The sequence below is a fragment of the Arachis stenosperma genome, chromosome 10 (assembly GCF_014773155.1).
Source record: "Arachis stenosperma cultivar V10309 chromosome 10, arast.V10309.gnm1.PFL2, whole genome shotgun sequence".
Classification (NCBI taxonomy): Eukaryota; Viridiplantae; Streptophyta; class Magnoliopsida; order Fabales; family Fabaceae; genus Arachis; species Arachis stenosperma.
In genome coordinates this window covers 5,968,570-5,988,420 of record NC_080386.1, presented here as the reverse complement: position 1 = coordinate 5,988,420, position 19,851 = coordinate 5,968,570, and the positions used below count along the sequence as shown (strand labels likewise).

Genomic DNA, 19,851 nt, shown 5'->3' with positions numbered 1-19,851 from the left:
TGTATAAAATATATATTAAAAATATATTATTTGTAATTTAGTGACTAATTATTAGTGAACACCTAAATTTTTTGAAAGAAAAAACCATACAGTAACGTGCAGAAAGGACAATTTTTGATTAGTTACTTTGAATAAGCAAGGTTTTTATTTTTTAAAAACAATTAGAGGGTATTGTAATTTGTAAATGAATTATTTTCCCCTATCCTTTTGGGACAAGAGCTCTTGGAGGAAGTGAAGAGAATTATAGTTAGAAAAATTTGCTGACTTTTTGAGGTCTCCCAAGGCAGCCCCCCCACCCTGAGAAGGGTGAGTGACCCAAAGAAAATGGCAGAGATTTTGAGTGTTTATGCGAACTATGAAACCTCAAAAACAGCTGTAATAATGAAAGCCAAATTGTGTCAGCAGCAATAAAAACAAAAAAACTGCAAAGTCAATAAGGGCAAGCTCTTCCTTTTATAACAAGAGTTTTCTTTTTCTTTTTCTTTTTATTCTTTTGCAGTCATTGCACATTAGACTTTCTCCCTAAAACCAGAACGGTTACAATATCCAACACACCCCATCACCTTATTCTATTCAATTCTATTCTCTCCCATTAATAATAAGCGCTCTCTCTATTAAGAGGGGCTCTTTTGGTATAAGCTTCTTTGTGTTCTGTTCTGTTCTGTTCTGTTCTGTGTTATTGCTCTGTCTCTTTCTCTTCTTCTCCTTAAGTGGACGGCATAATCCGTGACCACCCACTTCCTATATAGATCCTCCTTCTCATTCCCTAGTGCCAAAGCTCAGTTCTTTGGATTGGTTAGTGAATTTCTCTGCCACTTCTTCATCTGGGGTCTTCAAAAGTTTTTCCATTTTTATTTTTTTAATATTTTGGTCTCTAGGAGGTTTATTTTTGGGTTTTTAGAATTGCTTGCTTGGGTGATCGGCAATTTTCTGGTGATAATTAACTGCGCTTGGGGATTTTATAAAATTTGTTTAATTAATTAAATTATTTTCCCTGACGTCAAGTTTTCATGGAATTTTTCTGTTTTGAAGATTTTAGTAGAAGAGGTAGATGTTGAAAACTAACCGAAGGTGAGGTGAGGCAGCTGAATTACATGGATAATCTCTGTTGCTTCAATTCTGTCTCTCAGGTGAGAATTCCTGCTTTCCTTGTTGTTGTTATTTTTTTTTTAAAATATATTCTCTTCTCTTTGAAATGATCATGCATATTCAATTCCTTAGGCTGTGTTTGGTAAAGGATATAGGAGGAATAGAGAAGACGAAAAAATTGTGTGTCTTCCTTCTTTCTTTCTATATCCTTTTTTTTTTGTAGACAGAAAATTCGGTTTTGCATAACAACAGAGACATTTTGCATTTTTTTTATCTCTGTTCTCCAAATGTGTCTTCATATTTTTGTCTGTGTTTTCCTTTGAAGAGCTATGGTATAGTTAGGTGGGGATTAAGTTCTGGTGGTGCAGTGAATGAGGCCTTAGAACTGTCCCAAATTTTATAATTATAGTTAGGTGGAGCGTTTGATAATCTGTCTTTTTGCTTCTTTGAGAAGTAGATCGAAAGCTGCCTTTGTGTTTTGTCTATAAAGTACTAAAATTTTTAAAAGCCTATTGAAATGCACTCAATATTTTGGAGAATGCCAGTGATGTTTCATTGCAGGCAGTTTATTAGGATATCACTATATCAGGTTCTGAGTCTTTGTAACTAGATTGATTTTGAGTTTCTCAAGGAGGGAAAGGGGCCAAGAACTGTCTTAGTACCGTCTATATAGACTATCTTCGCCATATCTTACGTTGTGTCCGGCTTAACGGATTGCTCTCACATAAAGGACAATATATTTGGAGGGTGGATTTTATAGGACTTGACATGTTAGCTGCATACTTGAACAATGTAGGACTTAACAGTGGAGTACTAACAACTTTCTTTTATGCTGTGTTAAACTTGTGAAATATTTGATCATTTTTGGTTTTGTGCCTCTTTTCTTGTTCTAATTTTGTGATTATCTTTCAAACTTCTTTATGTTTAGGTGGTTGGAGGTCGTTCTTCATGTAGCTCCGGCAAGGGTAGGAGCTCTCAGTATGCAGTCAAGTATGGCTTCAGTCTAGTTAAAGGGAAAGCGAATCACCCAATGGAGGACTATCACGTGGCGAAATTTGTCCAGTCGAGAGGGCAAGAGCTAGGACTTTTCGCTATCTATGACGGACACTTGGGAGACACTGTTCCAGCATATCTACAAAAGCATCTGCTTTCTAATATCTTGAAGGAAGTAAGTTGTTCAACCAATTTCTAGGACTGAACATTGGGATGTTCAGAGAAAAGTTCTCCATTCTTTTCTGGTATATGTTGCATATTTCGTGAAGACTATTTCTTTAAGCTATGATTGATTGTTACAGGCAGACTTCTGGAATGATCCAAACGGTTCCATCATTAAGGCGTACGAGACAACGGATCAGGCCATTCTTTCTCACAATCCTGATCTGGGACGAGGCGGATCAACTGCAGTGACTGCAATTCTAATAAATAATCAGCAATTGTGGATAGCGAATGTTGGAGATTCACGAGCAGTTCTGTCACGGGGAGGGCAGGCCATACAGATGACGGTAGATCATGAGCCCAATACTGAAAGGGGCATAATCGAGAACAAAGGCGGATTTGTCTCAAACATGCCAGGTTCTTAAGCAAACCTTAATGAGCCTTGCCTATTTGATATTGCCTACATTTTACATGCTAAATTGAAACCTCAAGAATGTGTTATGCTTGGGAAGATTATATATGTATCATGAGCCTCATTTTTGCATTTTCAAAGAGGATCAACATCATAATTTGTTTATAAGAAGTAAAAGTAATTTGCTAAGATCAGGCTGAACTATGCAAAAATGAGAGTTAACCTTCCTCTGTTGATCAAAGATTCATGGGTGTATCTATTGAAACCAATTGTGTCTCTTTGTGATCCATAAAGCTTGAAAATCAAATTACCACCTCTGCTTGACTGATTTTCGATACATGCATGACTTACAAATACAATCTGCACATTTATTAGAAAAGTGAAGGATAGGTTCAACCAAAATGTGTTCAGATTTAAAAGAGTAGTAAAGAGTATTTTCTGTCATCCCCATGTTAATCCAAAATGTATTGGAATCAGAATGCCTTACATGCATATGTGGCCAATATCCTCAGAAATCTAAAGTTTACCAAAAATAAATTGTGTATTCTGTAATCATTTCTTTGCATGTGGATGTTATATATCAGGAGATGTTGCAAGAGTGAACGGGCAGCTTGCAGTGTCTCGGGCATTCGGAGACAGAAACCTCAAATCGCACTTGCGATCTGATCCTGATGTACAACATTGTGACATTGAACAAGATACTGAGCTTTTGATTCTGGCTAGTGATGGTCTTTGGAAGGTTATCCATCAATCTCTTCTTTATGGCAAGTATTTTCCTTAAAACATATAATTTTGAACTCGAAGTTCTCATTTGTTCTTGCAGGTAATGGCAAACCAAGAAGCAGTGGATATTGCGAAAAAGATCAAAGATCCTCAAAAGGCGGCGAAACAGCTAGCTGCGGAGGCATTGAACAGAGACAGTAAAGATGACATTTCATGCATTGTAGTTCGTTTCAAGTGATTCAGGGTTCTCCTCCATCCATTACATTCAATCTTTGATGACTCACCAATATAGGGATGCAAAGTCCATGCTCCTTCTTCTTCTTGTTCTTCTGGAAATTTCTGCAACCATAGGTTCCCCCATCCCCAGAATTATCTGTAAAATTGATGTTCTTGACATTAGGTGGTTCTATTTTAGCATTTCTTGATTTCTTCAGTGTAGATTAATACCATCATTTTTCTCTGTATTTTGCTTTGTGACATGGAGTAGTGTGACAATTTGAGATGGGTATATGGTTAGTTTTTCTAATGATCAAAAGTTAGGCACTCTAAGTTCCTGTGATTCAGAGTGGTAACTAGTACAATTCTTTTTTAAGAGAGTTTCTTAGTATTCAAATTCCTGACTTTATAAGTAAAATTTGTTTCAATTTAACTTTTGGGTGGATATATCCTATAATCCTATTCTTGGTTGATTCTTTTAAGCTTGTTTTTTTCCCCCTCAATTTCATTAGTTAACTCTGCCACTATTACTAATTGTAAATGAGGTTTGAGTAAACCAAAAGTGGAGCTTCTTCTAGTAGACTTGCATCAAACTAAGCTAAAATTGGTTTTAAATTGCCTATAGTATATATGGATTATTTTCATGAAAATATCTTCGTATCAAAATAATAGTAGAAAATTATCAGATAATTTGATAAAATTACTTAACAAAAAATGTTATATATATATAAAATTATCGTGTAATTTATCTTTAATATTTAATTTTTATTTAATATACATATAGTATGATTATTGCTTAATATAACCTATTTTAACTTTTTTACATAAAAAAAATCTTCAATTATCCAAAATCTATACTTCGATACTTCTATACCTGAACTTGAGATTTTTTTTAACTGTAAGAAATGAAAAGTTGTGACTCAAAATCTGAACCGTTGACTGCGCTATGCTGATGTCATGTCTTCTACCACCTTCCGCGCTTCCTCAACCGCCAACCACCACCTTCTATTCTCTCTGTTTTCTGCATCATGTCCAAAGCCCTCAATCTTCTAAAGCGCAATGCTTCCAACCCCAAACTCTGGCTTCTCCTCGGCCTTGGCCTCACCACCGCCGTCCTTCTTGTCACCGAGACTCGCCGTAGACGGCGGAGGCGGAGGATTCCCAGCTCCCCCGATAAGGAGTTGTACGGTGCCTTTATGCAGCGTTTTGAGCTTCTTCCTTTCCCTGGCGCCCGCAACCAAATGCTATGTGGCCTAACCTTTGCAGTGAAGGACATGTTCGTAATTTTCTTTTGTATATTCCTTGCTTCCATTCGCGTTTCCTATCTGCTTCGTTGAATTGAATGATTCTTCAGATTTCATGTGAAGGGGAACGTGACGGGGTTTGGGAACCCTGATTGGAAGAAGTCGCACCCTCAAGCTGAGATTACCGCCCTTGTTGTCACCGCTCTGCTCAGCAACGGTGCCACTTGTGTTGGCAACACTCTTATGGACGAATTCTCTTTCGGGTTTGCACTTCTCCTCTCAATTTCTCATTCACTCTTCAGGACAACTTATGCAATTATCACTTTCTTTTGCAGGATTTCCGGTCAGAACCACCATTATGGAACCCCCATCAATCCTCGCACGCCGTCTTGCATTCCCGGAGGTTCTTCCAGTGGCTCTGCCGTCGCCGTTGCTGCCGGCCTAGTTGACTTTGCTATTGGTGAGTGTGTTTTTGTCGTTGCTATTTTGCATAAAGTAGAAACTCCGGTGCTATTAACTTCATGTTGATAATTTAGTCAAACCTGTCAAATCATTTGGCGACTCTTAGAACTGCATCTGAGTTTCCACCATAATAGGTTTTTGTTGCACATCTTTAACGCGGGAAATAATCATACATTTAACAAATCTAACATATAGTTAAAGTTTGGATAGAAATAAATTTTTGGGGCAGGCATTAAATATACTCTAGGATTATGCAAGTATGTGAGATGAAAATGATGCGATAAGTTAATTATTTGGAGATTAGTTCAAACATTATAATCTATATTCAAATGAAATATGTAATGAGATTTATTTCCTGTGTTAAATACGATTTTTTATTCTTGTGTTTAACTGTATTTCATTTGACTTATTGTTTAAGTATCCATTTTCTACAAGACAATAGGGTTGTAACTTGTAACGGATAACATTTTAGGGTTTCTAAAGTTGACATTCTGAATGAGCATAATTAGTAAACTTTACACACAGCTGCTGTATTTGTTTCTGTAGGTACTGATACTACAGGATGTGTCAGAATTCCAGCAGCATTTTGTGGCATTCTTGGGTTTCGACCATCTCATGGAGCTGTAACAACCATTGGAGTTCTTCCAAATGCACAAAGTCTAGATACTATTGGTATGTTGCATGATTAAGTCTTTGGTTGTTATACTTTTGAATGTATCTGATTTTATCATAGATTATAAGGTTTTATTTCTTGGAGTCAGAACTATATGCATGTCAATACACAACTGAGTATGATATTACAAAACTATGGTTAATTGTTTGATATCTTACATACATATGTTCAAGATCCTGATCAACAATTGCAGTTTTTCTGATTGTTTATTTCTTTATTGTCTAATTACATTTCAGGATGGTTTGCTCGCGATCCATCTGTCCTATCTCTTGTTGGACGTGTTTTACTTCAATCCAATTCAGTAGAGACCAAAAGGATAAGGCAGATTTCGTTTGCTGATGATCTTTTTCAGTTATCTAAAGTTCATAATCTGAAGACAGTATCTGTTATCGGCAAAGCTATTGAGACTTTGACTGGTTGTAAGTATCTGGACATTTGAGGACTGATCTGTGTGTGTTCATATTTAATAAAATTACTTTCAGTTGATTCGTGGTCTAAAAAAGGAAAGAAAATTTTTGTTGTTCAAAGAAGAGAAAATTCATGTATATGGTGCATGATGAAACATTGAATCACGAAGAAAATTTTCCCTTCTGTTTTGCAGATCCGTCTCCAAGACATATGAATATTTGCCAGTATATTGCTTCTAAAGTGCCCAATCTAAAGGGTTTCTGTGAGCAATTAGCTCATCAACAAGATGGAACATCAATTTTGAAAGCTCTCTCTACAGTAATGTTATCATTACAAGGGTATGCCCTTCATTTTTATCATTTGACTTAGATTAGATTATGTTACACTTTATGATTTTATCCTTTTTGTTAAAAAGCATATTGCATTTTATATTTCTGTTGATGACCTAATATATTATTTTATAATCCTGGACTTGCTCCTTATTTCCAGATATGAATTCAAAACCAATCATGAAGAATGGATTAAACATGCAAAACCCAGGTTAGGGTGTTATGCGTCTGATCGTGTTACTGAGGCCATCAAAACTACAAATGATAATATAAAAGCCTTGTACAGAGTAAGGACAGAGATGCGAGCTGCTTTTCAGTGTCTTCTAAAGGTAGTGTAATATCTATAGTAAGTTCCTAAACTGTTAAAAGGTTGGACATGGAATTTGATTATATTTTGAAGATGATGAATATCTCTATGCTATTCCCTTACCTCCTCAGTGTTTTAATTTTGTCATATAGGATGATGGAATACTAGTTATTCCTACTGTTGCAGACAACCCATTAAAGCTTAATACAGAGAAAGAGATTTCTTCTGAGTTCCATGAAAGAGCTTTTGCATTATCCAGCATTGCTAGCATCTCTGGTTGTTGTCAGGTAAATTTCTCTATACATATTTTTCCTCAGTTCATATGTATTCTTCTGAGACTTGGGTTAACAATTTTATATTTGGTTTTGCATTATTTACAGGTTGCAATTCCATTAGGACATCATAATGATTGTTGTGTCTCCGTGTCATTCATGTCATCACATGGAGCTGATAAATTTCTACTTGATACTGTCTGTGACATGTATAAAACTCTTCAAGAGCAAGTTAGTGTCGCTTACTCTCCTTTGCCACCACCTGATACTAATGGTAATTTTGAAATTTATGACCTTTTGGAGAACGTTTAGTTCTTTCTTAAATTTTTGGGGTCAGAATCTCATGCAACATTTCTTTTGTAAATATCATCACTATCATTATTACTTAATAAAATCCACAAGGCTTGATTAGAACAGAATTTGGATTTGAATCTTATGCTATTCCTAGTCTAGCCAAGCAGGAGCTTAGTTACGCTTGAGAGAGAGACGGAGAAATAGAGACTAAGGTAGTTTTTGTTGAGGTACTGAGACAGAGATTGAGAAATTGAGACTTAGTATCATGTTTGTTGGTTTAGAGACTGATACTAAAATTTTAGTATTTTAGTACCTCCAAAAAGTGGGGACACATGAGACTAAAATTTTTAGAGATGGAGACTGAAACTTTAATAACATTTTATACCTAAAATACTCTCATTTCAATTAATTAATTCCAATTTTGTGCAAATTAAATTAGAGTTTCATTCTTATTTCAATTTCGGTCTCCCATTTTGCATCAAACAGAATACTGAAATTTATTTCAATCTCTATCTCTTAGTCTCTGTTCTCTCAATCTCCGTCTTTCCGTCTCTGTCCCTCCATCAAACGCTACCTAAGAGACTAAATTAAGTCTTTGTATTATATTTGGTATAAACTGAATTATGTCTTAGTATCTTATTTGGTTCAAGATAAATATGGATATGAAATGAAAATATTTATTAAAATATCCTTAATTATTAGAAAAATATTAAAGTTTCGGTCTCCGTTTTCATAAATTCTAGTCTATTTGTATCTTTTTTTTTCTAGAGGTATTGTAGGGAATTAAAATTTTATATCTTGAAATTAAAATTTTAGTTTCATTCTTTAGCCATGAGTTTCAAATTGTCAGTTTTAATTTCAATTTCTAAATGGTTTTGGGATTCAAGGGTCATATTAATCTTTTATATAAAAAAAGAAAAACAAAAACTTAAACTTTATATTTTAGAATTGTTGAGATGCAATATATTGCTGAGTTTGCGTTTCACGATATGCAATGATTATGAATATTTAATACGTTATATAATATTTTGTCTATATATATAAAAGTAGTTGTCAAACTTTTTAATTGAACTTGTATCTCACTCTCATTCTAAAAAAAGAAAAAAGAAAAATATATATTAGATTTAACTAGTAGTTGGGAAAACAAGTCTGATAATGTTCAATTCCTTGTTACTCGGAAAGACTATCAAAGACAGGAAAAAAAAAAGCTGCAAGGCTATTTAAAAAAAAGAGTTGCTTAGCAGTTAGCACTTACAAACATCTAAGATAAATTTATAATATTTTTATTATGATATCTAAATTATTTAACTTACGTTTAAAAATAAAAGCGAAAAGTTTAAACTTTATTAAATATTATTTATTAAAATCATATGTCCAAGCATAGAATTTTTAAAATCATAATTAGGTATTCTTTAAAAATAGTCTATTATTTAGTCTTTAAATATAGAAGTTTGTAAAATAAGACATTACGTGAAGAAATACAATTCTGAAACGAAGTGCACAAATATGAATTCCCAAGTCTCAATTAAAGTTGAAGAAGAAAGAATATACGACTCTATACAACATGTTTTCCATGATTAGAGTGTCACTACACGAAGCAGATTCAGAGTCCTGCCAGAGCATCAAAACCCCATTATTGGTGCCTTCTAAAACTGACACTTAAACTAGGCAAACCGACCTCAGTTTGCCAGAACCTATAACCATTTTTTTTTTGATACAATAACTTGTTATTTACAGTAAAAATAATATTAAGAAGATAAAAAATAGTTAAAATTTATCTTATTTAGTATTTATTTATTACAGGATATATTAAATGAAACAAAAAATTAATAATTTTGTACTAATATTTTTTGTTATCAAATATTTCTGTATCATGCCAACAAGCTATAATTCAAACGGCATAGTCTCCTTAATTTTAGACAATGAATACATCATCTACTCTAGTATTAAAAATTAGATAACTTTATTTTTTGTATAAAGTGGTTCATGTATTAATCTTATTTAATTAGAATAGCTGAGGTATTATTGAACTTGAATTAGAATAGACTGCCGAAAAGGAAGGAAGACAAAAACAGAAAAACCAGAGAAAATGATATAAGCTATGTTTTAGGAGCTGCATGTAACATGTAACAGTGCTCGTAAATTTGCCACCCTCAGTTTTTGGCATTACCAATTCTCTACATTCTGTTGACTATTGTCTCGCTTTCTCCGCACAGCCATCTTCAATCTCATTCTCAACTTTGGTTGTAATTCCAATGAACCTTGTCACCATTGACAACCACAAAACCGCCACAATTACTCAAACAACATCGTCATCATCATCATCATCATCCAGCTTCTCTCCTTCAACACTCTACCCATTTCAAATCCTCCGTAAACATTCACATTGGTCATAAAAAGTTTCAATCTTATTTCCGATTGTGATTGGTAATCATCCCATGTTTCCCAGGCTTTCAAAATGCTTCAGCTTCACCGCTTCCAGAGACTGGTTGTACCGCCAGTCGTTCTCCGTGGCGGGCCTCCGCGCCGTGGTATCAGACTTGGGCGACGGAACCGTCATGCATTGCTGGGTGCCGAAGATCCATGACAGAAGCAAACCCAGCCTGGTCCTGATCCACGGTTTTGGCGCGAACGCAATGTGGCAATACGGCGACCACCTTCGGAACTTCGTGGCACACTTCAACGTTTACGTGCCTGACCTTCTCTTCTTCGGCGATTCCTTCACGTCACGACCTGAGAGGACGGAGTCCTTTCAGGCCGTGTGCTTGAGGAAGCTGATGGAGTTTCATGGTGTCCACAGGATGAGCTTGGTTGGGATCAGCTATGGTGGCTTTGTGGCGTATAGTTTGGCTGCACAGTTCCCTGAGAAAGTGGAGAAGTTGGCGCTTTGTTGCACGGGTGTTTGCTTGGAGGAGATTGACATGAAAAATGGGTTGTTTAAGGTTTCTGATTTGGATGAAGCTGCAAGCATTTTGATGCCTCAGACTCCCGAGAAGCTCAGGGAGTTGATGCGGCTATCTTTTGTTAGGCCTGCAAGGGGCGTCCCTACTTGGTTCCTTGCAGATTTCATTCAGGTATCCCTCTTTAATTTCTTTGCATAATCAAATCAAAGATAGAGACATATGATTTGTTTAATTGATGCTTTATTTGGAAACAAGCTAAGCAGGTGATGTGTACACGTTGCGTTGATGAGAAGAGAGAATTACTTGAGGCAATACTCAAAGGTCGAAAACTTTCTAATCTTCCCAAGATCCAACAGGTATGTATCATTTTATCCAATTCACCTATTCTTTGAATTATTTGAACATTTACATGATTCTCTGGTATTGGATGGAGCAGAACACGCTAATCATATGGGGAGAGCAAGATCAGGTATTCCCTCTCGAGTTAGGACACAGATTACAAAGGTGAGATATATAGATTTCTCAACCCAGCACATACAAGTTCGAAGCATCATCTTAAACAACAATGGACTTGTGTTTGATTTGGAGCAGGCATATAGGGGAAAGTGCTCATATTGTGGTGATCAAGAATGCAGGGCATGCAGTGAACCTAGAGAAGTCTAAAGAGTTTGCCAGGCACTTGAAATCTTTCCTCGTTGGTCCCAAGACATGTTCGTCCTCGCCCTCACTTAGTTTTAGTTTTAGATGGACAAATTCAGAAGGCCATTCTTGATCTCAGTAAGTCATGCAACTTTCTTCTTTTTTAGCAAGGGAATCATGATCATCAACATTGCTTGGTTAGACTGTAATAGGATCCTTACAATTATTCTCATTCTCATTTTAGAGGATCTATATTCGTATTATGTTTGGATAAAAATAAAGTCTAAGAAAGAGAGATGTAATTAATACCAATATGATTGCTAGTAATAGTGTTAGCTAATGTTCTGTAATCATTTTTTGTAAATTTGTAGTGTTTGCTTTTGGTGATTAATTAGTGAAACACAGCATCATTTTCTACAGTTTATATGTTATCTCGCATGGAGACAACTGATTATATTCACAAACAAATTGAAATTTCAATCCGCAATACTACATACCCAACAAATATTATTTTGAGTTAACCGCAATAGTTTGTACCCACATTTACATAAATTTGTATACATCAAACACATAAGTTTATATTTATATTTATTGAGTTTACACACATGAATTAATATAAATTTTGTACTCAGTTATTAGAACAAAAATATTTGATAACAAAAAAGAATTAACCAAAAACAGTCCAAATTTACTAATAAATATTAAATAAAGCAAGTTTTAGATTTTTATTTTTGTCTCTATAGCATTATCGATTTATTGTTATTAGAATTTGCACATAATGAATCAATAAAACTTATCAAAAATATTTAATAACAAAAAAAAAAATAAAAGAAAATAGCCAAAATTTAACTTATTTAATATTCATTAATTATTACAAAAATTAATGAATAAATGTTAAATAAAATAAATTCTGACTATTCTTTTTTTTTTATCTTTTTTATTTATTGAAAATAATTTGGCATTTATGCTAGTTAAATACTTGCCAAAATTGCTAATACGGTTGGTCTGTTGCCCCTAAATTTTCTGAATATCAGCAGCTTATGTATTTATGGAAGAAAAGTTTTAAAATTTTGTATTAATAAGTCAATTCATTTTTCTTTTGGTGCTGGTCAATTCCGCTCTACTTTTGTGGCTTATAATTTTTTCAAAGTTGATGCAGAATTAATGCAAAATTGGGATCAATCCGAATTACCGGATCAAATTCAATATAGCATTATGGCATATTCCCTAACATGCACGACATTGCATTTGGGCTGGCCATGTCACTGTCACTTTGTCACTTGTTTATTGTGATTAGATAAAAGTAAATTGTCTTGTACCAGAGACGTTCGGTAATCGGTATCAGTCATATGTAGAAATAAAACAAAATAAGGGAGAGAAGAGACAGATTGAGAGGAGTGTTACTGTATGTGTAGTTAACAAGATGTCCTTTCGTTTCATATTCAATATATTATCAAATATTCAATACAAAGATATATTAAACAAGTAGTGATTAAAAAAGTAGTGATTAAAAAAGTAATTAATAATAAAAATGATTTTTTTTTCTTGAAAACTAATACATTAAGAGTAAACTACTAATTCGACTTCTGTCCATTTTAAAAAATGACAATGAAATCTCTCAAAATAAAAATGATCTATTTTGGTCCCTGTTCCTTAATTCCGTCACACAATACAATCACTGTGTGTTATTTTCTGACGAAGTTTGACGGAAAACGCTGGGCTATCACATTTGAAGCGTGACCTGTCACATGAGCTCGCTGACGTGTTCATTTAGTGCCTAGTTAGACAAATTCAAATGGATAGGGGTTAAGTTGTCCAACTCCTTCGCTCTAAAAATAACGTTGTTCGTACGGAAAGTAATGCTTTAGTTGTTTCTCAAATGTTGTGTTTCTATAAAATCCCATCAACAAGCCTTCACATTTACAAGAAAAACCTAGTAGAAAAGGTTTCTCACTTCTCGAGACCACTATGGATGCTGGATTGGTAGAAAGAAACACTGACGTTACTGCTTAAAAGAGTGCTGACAACGTCATAGTTGACGGTGGATTGGTGGTGTTGTTAATAAAGCTAGACGGAATCTTCTGAGAACGCTTCACACAATTCAAGTTAGTGACTTGTTAGAAAGTGTTTGTCCCTTGCGCTTTGTGTGGTCCAACATTCTGATTCTGATTCTGACAGCACACCATTGTTGTCTGCAACCCTCTGTGGTCCTGTTTATAGAAAAGTTTAAATAGGAATAAATTTTGTGCATTTTCGTAAAAATTAAATAAGAGTTAAATCTCAAAGTGGTCCCTGAACTTGCACTCGAGTCTCAAAATAGTCCCTAAATTTGCATTGGCCCCAATCGTTTCCCTGAATTTAGTAAAGGTGACTCACGGTTATCCCTAAAGCATTTTCCGGTGACGGAAAGATGACTTGGATCGACGGAGGCCACGCTGGACGCCAGGCTGGACATCCAAAACGACGCCATTTTTATTTGGCGCCCAAATTGCATAGAAATGCCGTCGTTTAGTGTGCATAGAGGGGATTTAACATGCAGTGGCTGTTTCTCTCTCAATCCAACACAGTCTTTTCTTCTTCTCCTTATTTTCTTCAATGGTGCCACTTTAAGAGGGATTTTCTCTTGCGTTCTCTCTCAAGGAAAGCAAGTACACTCTAATTATCTCATCTGTATTGCACGTAGTGATCTCAGGAGAAGCATCTTGGTTGTTAGATGTAACTAAAATAGAAAAGGATAAACAAAATAGCTACTATCTACTCCTCTGTTTTTCTTGATCATGGCTTTTTTCGACATTGGTAAGTATATATATATTCATTTGTTCTCCCTTTTTGTAATGTGTTTTTCTTTTTAAATTTTTGTTAGGATTTTCTTCGTATGTTGTTGTTTTGTTTATATTGTTTGTTTTCGTCCGTGATGATAGTAGCTATGGTTGTAATGTACTAAAAATAGTAGTATGTATGTAGTTTATGTGTTTTCATGGTAGGTTAGAGATCGGGGTTAGTGTGCCTTCCTGGCTGATGGCAATTTTGATGATCATGTGTTACCTGCAAATGGCTCTCTTTACTATTGTGTGTCACCATAGAGGATCCTTTGTGATGAGTGAAAATGGTGTCGTCTCATACACCAGGGACCATATTTCAGAGATTCCAAAACTTGACCTAAATCGGCTATATGTGTTTTTCATCAGGGATTACTACAAAGAGCTTGGGTATGATAAGGTGGAACACTATTGGTGGCTGGTTCCAAACAGACCCTTAGGTTGCGTTTGTTTCTAAGAACACGACAAGACAAGACACTGAGAATAGGACAGGACAAGACACTAAAGGACAAAGACACAAAATTTTGTGTTTTTGTATTTTGTTTGGTGATAAACTAGAACAAATTATGAAAATTTAATTTTTTCTCATTTTTTTTCATTCAAAAAATATGAGATGAAAAATATAATAATAAAAGTTATAATTCTAAAAAATTAACAAGAGTAATGAAAAATAAGTTGTGTCTATTGTTAGTGTTCCTGTGTCCTTCCTGTCAGGATGGACACAAAATACACTAATCCAGTGTCTTTGGACACATTGTCTCTGTCCATGTCTTCTCTATCAAACACAATTTTATGTCTTTGTGCCTCTGTCTCAGTGTCCTGTCTCGGTAAACAAACGCAGCCTTAGAGACTGTTCTAAGGGAACTACATTCTGATGGTGAGCTCCTGGAGATGTGTTTCCATGCTGAAAGAAACCATGGAGATGTGCATGTGTACTATGAGCATGGGGTATCTATTCAACATATTTGGAAGAACCACCATCCAAAAAGGACAATGAGGTGGTGGTTGAAGTCCCTACTGAACCAGTTTTACTGAGAACAGGACCAACCTCCAGGGCCATTCCTCCTCACCCAGTTCCAACCCATGTATCAACCAACCTAAGACTACTGAAATTTTAAAACCCACTCAGCAGACAACATCTACCATTCCGAACCCAATTTCTATGGCTGCTACCCCTGCTCCATCCAACCAAGATATGAACCATATTCAAGTACCACCTCCAACCACCAATCCAACCTAAATTTCCAAATGTACTCCAACACCAGTGCCTAAGTTAAAGCCTAGTAAATTTTTTCAACCCAAATTGCCATCAAAGAATGGGACAGAGAAAAAAGGTGTTGCATTGAAAAAAACCAAAAAGAAAGGTGATACAAGAACAACATTGAATAGGAGATATATAACTAGGGCATTAGCTAAAGGTCATGTGACAAGACATACAACTAAAGGGAAAGAAAAGCAGGTTGAGACGGTTGTGTTATCAGAATTTGAATCCTCGAACAGTCATGAAAGTGCAGAGAATAGTGCTTATAAGCCTGGAGCTGAAGAGAGTTCCAGTGATGAGGAGGTTACCAATACAATACTAATAGCTAAAAGAAAAGAGGTTAACAAGAAACATGTGAAGAAAGTTAAACTTAGTAAATTGAGGAAGGAAATACTCTAACCTGATGATAGTTTGGTGCCTGAGGATGATTCGGGTGAATATGATGAGTTATTTTTTAGACCTATGGCAGACCCTAGTCCTAATGTTGGTGTTTATGATGCTCATGATGAATATCAAGATGATTCAGATGGGAGAGACTCTTGGCATTCGGAAGAAATGAAGACACCTCCTAACTCAGAGGATGAACTCGATGAAGTTGATGATGATGAAGCATTCCCTATTTTCAGAGAAGGTACAAGATTTGGAGAACTCCGCTTAGAGATAGGGATGAAATTCTGTGAAGGAGTACTACATACAGGAAGGTAGAAGAGTTTGGTTAAAAAAAAAATGATAACTTAAGGTGCTGGGCTTTATGTAAAGGTGAGGAATATCCTTGGGTTATTTATGCCTCTAAGGATAGTGAGGGTGCTTGATGGCAAGTTAATACCTTTAATGATGATCATACCTGTCCAAGGGAGACAAAGAATAGATTAACTAATAGAGAGTGGTTGGCAAGCAAGTTGGTAAAAAAGTTTAGAAAATTTCCAAATCTGAAGCACTCTGAAGCTTTAACATACTAAAGCAAATGTGACTTGGACTTGAACAAGCCTTCTTTGACAAGAGCTCTTGGAGATGCAAGGCACATTATGTATGGTGATGCTGCTGCACAATACGGGTTGTCAGAGACTATGATGAGACTACTAAAGTGCAACCCTGGATCAACTGTGCGCATCTCAACAATTCTTCATCCCAACCCTAAAGAAGAACCCACTTTTGACAAGATGTATATTTGTCTGGATGGATGCAAGAAGGGGTTTATTGCGAGCTGCAGACCTCTAATAGAGCTTGATGGAGCATTTCTAAAAACAAGATTTGGTGGACGAATTTTGGCAGCCATTGGACAAATGTTTCAAATGCTCCTCCACCACCCACTGTTCCAATTTCAAATACTCCACCACCAACAACTACTCGTATCGATCCAATGGTTAATGCATCCGCAGCTACAGCTTCAAGGTTGCGTAACGTCTTGCGGTTTGTTCCAACCCCGAGATTCAATCCACCAAGAAATGAACATTTAGATATTTTCTGTTGAGACATTTTGGTTTTAAATATTGAACTTTGTAGTTTCCAAGTTCCATGTTTTAGGGTGTATGTCTTTTGGTTTCAGTTAAATACTCTATGTTATTTTTTGATAGTGTCTAGTTTGACATAGACAAATTTGGAAACAATTTACATAAGCTGCATATTATCCTCGAATGTTTAAAATCTTATTGTTGTTCCTTAGCTTCGTATTCCTTCATTTCTAAATTACAATTAGCAACAACAATGACAAAATAGAATCGAACACTGTGTTATCATTTCTATTCATTTGTTCATAGGGTACAACAATCACAACCATCACATTAGACTTTTTTGTTACACAATATCTAAATGCCCTTCACTACTTCTATACTACACAAACAACAATCATATTTACTAACATAACAGTAACCAACAACACACAAAATGCCAATTTTAGAGCTCTAACTTCATACTCTAAGTTCCAATCTTTCAAGCAAATTTTATTCTCCACTCTTCTATTTCAAATCCCAAATTATCTCTGTCATTTACTTCTTCTTCATCCAAAACTTTGTCAGCCCACATAAAGAGATCACACCACCTCTTGCCAACACTTTGCAGCCACATTTCATGCCCATGGAGAAGAAATATTACAAATTGAATGATCAACGACAAGAGATGTATACATTAACACAAATCACTTACATTGTAGTTAGGACAACCATAAAATGCTCTCCTTGGATTCGCCTCTATTCTTGACCATTTGAGGATGGGTCGGCTACTACACCCACACCTATTTAGAAGTCATTCGTGACTACTTCTGGTGGTTCTCATCCCATAGCTTCTCTCGGATCGTCGGTTACTGGAGCTACTAACATGGTTGCTGTCTCCACCCATCATAATTCATTCAAACCACACTCAGCAATGGCAGAGAAGAAGAAGGAGAGCAGAGGAGAAGAAAGAGAGAGGTTTCTAATCGTGGAAACTCAAATTGGGGATTTGTGGCACATCTCCATACACATCATCATGTCATTAAGGAATATTTCCCGAAAAATGCTTCAGGGACGACCGCAAGTCACCTTTGCTAAATTCACGGGAACGATTGGGGCAAATGCAAGTTTCGAGACTACTTTGAGGTTCGAGTGCAAGTTCAGGAACTACTTTGAGATTTAACTCGTTAAATAATTCAATCATCGTTAACTGTTTGTTTAAACATTTTTATTGTTAGAATATGTTATTAAAGTTTGAATAAATATGATTGTAGATGTCTGAATATATGATCATTCCTGTGTTTCACTATGGAGAAAGATTTGTCAGAGACTTTAAGAGAGTTCTTTGTTACTTGGATAGTAAAGTGAAGAGGTTTTTCCTTTAAAAAATTGGGTTATTAAGAGTATAATAAGAGATGTTTTAGTTTGATATGGGAACACTTAATATAAAATTTAGACTTTATGTAATTAAAGGAAATATAGAAATTAATCAAATAAAAAAGGGTAAGTTGAGATACAAAGAAACTGATAAATTATACATCTATTTTAAATACGATGTGAACATGTCTAAAGTAATTGAAAAAGGTGTGGCTAAAAAGACTATTATGTTAGATTCTTCATCATCATCTTCTCAAGCTGGATATAAAACAATAGAAAATGAGCCATACAAACTTTCTCATATTGAGAGAGAAGAGGCAGATTAAGAAGAGTGTTATTGTATGTGTAGTTAACAACATGTCCTTTCTTTTCAGATTCAATTTTTATATATTATCAAATATTCAATACAAATATATATTAAACAAGTAGTGATTAAAAAAGCAGTCAATAATAAAAATGATATTTTTTCCCTTCAAAGCTAGTACATTAATATAATTAATAAATGAATCACAAGAGAAACCTATCCAAGGACTATGGCAATACAGCAATGGAATTCTCAAAACAAATTCAGAAAAATAGCATTCTCATGCAAAAGAGCATGACAATCTTGTCCAGAAGCCTCTGAAAACATTATCCGCAAGCATCAAGAGAATAGTAAACGGTAAACTTGAATGTAATCCATCTGATAAAGGACTTATTTAGATGTCATTTAATTTGGTAAAATTTTTTAAAAAGATATTTATAATTTTTTAAATTACAATTTTTTTATTTTATATTTAATAAATAAAAAAATTATGTATTTATACTTATAATTTTTAAAAAATAAGAATGCTTTTAAAATTATCTAAGGTAGAATTTTTTAAAAATAATTTATAATTATTAAAATAAAAAATTTAATATAACTTTATACATTAATTAATATTTAAATTTAATTTTTATATTAATATTTATTATAATATTTTTAAATTTTTAATATTTAAAAATTATTACCAAACCAAGTCTTATTGTTATTTGTGCTTATTAAAATTATTTTTAATTTAATTTATCAAATATAGATATTACAACAAATATACCAATTATTTTTTAAAAATTATTTTTTATAAAATATATTTAAAAATTAAAAACTTTACTAAATCAATTCTTAGTGTGTTTGGCAAAAATATTAATAGTAAAAATAAAAATTCTAAAAAAATATTTTTTTATAAGTTATAATTTATATTAAAAAAATATTTTATTTAAATTTTTTAACATTATAAATAAATAAATAATTTTATAAAAAATATTCAAATATAATTATTTTTTTCTAAAAATTTTATAAAGAAAATTATTTAAAAACTATTTTTTGTAAAAAATTACCCAATCAGTCCAAAGTTCCTTGCATGATATTGATAGCCCGTCCTAGCAAATTGGATAATCCGTCTAGGTAAATTAGCAACGAAGCAGGTGATAATGGAATGATAAATATGACATTAGTAAATGACATTTATCCCTTTTTTTAATAAATAGTTTTTTATTTGAACTTTAAAAAATAACATATATAATTATATATATATATATATATAAATATATAAATATATATATATTAAAAAATTAACTTTTAAATAAAGATTTTTAATTTAATCTAATATATTGTTATTGTAAAAAAATATTATATTACTATAAATAATTTAATTATTAATTTATTATAAATTTAGTTATTTTAATAATTATTTATATTATTCAAATAATATATAAATCAATAGATATACATATAAGCAAATAAATAATATTTATTTGATAAATATTTTTTAGTGTACATATACAATTATATATTATTACATTAATAAAAATAACTATATTTT

At 33.8% G+C, this 19,851-nt stretch overlaps 3 protein-coding genes across 4 annotated transcripts; all 3 read left to right on the top strand.

Moving 5' to 3' along the window:
- Positions 1-480: 480 nt before the first annotated feature.
- On the top strand, positions 481-4,028 carry LOC130954714 (probable protein phosphatase 2C 9). The gene is made up of 6 exons (XM_057881474.1): positions 481-795; positions 1,033-1,130; positions 2,018-2,257; positions 2,385-2,661; positions 3,241-3,395; positions 3,480-4,028. Exons 2-6 carry the CDS (start codon positions 1,095-1,097, stop codon positions 3,615-3,617), a joined length of 846 nt encoding a protein of 281 aa, XP_057737457.1. The 5' UTR covers positions 481-795; positions 1,033-1,094; the 3' UTR covers positions 3,618-4,028.
- A 457-nt stretch (positions 4,029-4,485) lies between these two features.
- On the top strand, positions 4,486-10,217 carry LOC130954713 (outer envelope protein 64, mitochondrial-like). 2 transcript variants are annotated; one of them, XM_057881472.1, is made up of 10 exons: positions 4,486-4,871; positions 4,950-5,102; positions 5,175-5,299; positions 5,848-5,973; positions 6,211-6,393; positions 6,576-6,720; positions 6,872-7,040; positions 7,171-7,305; positions 7,399-7,564; positions 10,034-10,217. In XM_057881472.1, the coding sequence occupies exons 1-10, from the start codon at positions 4,624-4,626 to the stop codon at positions 10,195-10,197; spliced, it is 1,614 nt and encodes a 537-aa protein (XP_057737455.1). In that variant the 5' UTR covers positions 4,486-4,623; the 3' UTR covers positions 10,198-10,217. The 2 variants fall into 2 exon arrangements, with proteins under 2 accessions (XP_057737455.1, XP_057737456.1); XM_057881473.1 differs by lacking the exon at positions 10,034-10,217 and adding an exon at positions 9,801-10,011 and having other exon boundaries at positions 4,487-4,871.
- Positions 10,218-10,220: 3 nt separating this feature from the next.
- Positions 10,221-11,585, top strand: LOC130954716 (uncharacterized). Its single transcript, XM_057881475.1, has 3 exons — positions 10,221-10,658; positions 10,748-10,843; positions 10,924-11,585. The coding sequence occupies exons 1-3, from the start codon at positions 10,221-10,223 to the stop codon at positions 10,993-10,995; spliced, it is 606 nt and encodes a 201-aa protein (XP_057737458.1). The 3' UTR covers positions 10,996-11,585.
- The last annotated feature ends 8,266 nt before the right edge of the window (positions 11,586-19,851 follow it).

What these genes read in the sequence shown, in the direction of transcription:
- LOC130954714 (XM_057881474.1), top strand. Translation starts at nt 1,095, where the DNA reads ATGGATAATCTCTGTTGCTTCAATTCTGTCTCTCAG. An exon ending in TTTCTAATATCTTGAAGGAA is followed by an intron (nt 2,258 to 2,384) that starts GTAAGTTGTTCA and finishes TGATTGTTACAG; the next exon opens with GCAGACTTCTGGAATGATCC. An exon ending in ATTTGTCTCAAACATGCCAG is followed by an intron (nt 2,662 to 3,240) that starts GTTCTTAAGCAA and finishes GTTATATATCAG; the next exon opens with GAGATGTTGCAAGAGTGAAC.
- LOC130954713 (XM_057881472.1), top strand. Translation starts at nt 4,624, where the DNA reads ATGTCCAAAGCCCTCAATCTTCTAAAGCGCAATGCTTCCAACCCCAAA. An exon ending in CCTAGTTGACTTTGCTATTG is followed by an intron (nt 5,300 to 5,847) that starts GTGAGTGTGTTT and finishes TTGTTTCTGTAG; the next exon opens with GTACTGATACTACAGGATGT. An exon ending in GCATCTCTGGTTGTTGTCAG is followed by an intron (nt 7,306 to 7,398) that starts GTAAATTTCTCT and finishes CATTATTTACAG; the next exon opens with GTTGCAATTCCATTAGGACA.
- LOC130954716 (XM_057881475.1), top strand. Translation starts at nt 10,221, where the DNA reads ATGTGGCAATACGGCGACCACCTTCGGAACTTCGTGGCACACTTCAAC. An exon ending in TCCTTGCAGATTTCATTCAG is followed by an intron (nt 10,659 to 10,747) that starts GTATCCCTCTTT and finishes AAACAAGCTAAG; the next exon opens with CAGGTGATGTGTACACGTTG. An exon ending in ATCTTCCCAAGATCCAACAG is followed by an intron (nt 10,844 to 10,923) that starts GTATGTATCATT and finishes TGGATGGAGCAG; the next exon opens with AACACGCTAATCATATGGGG.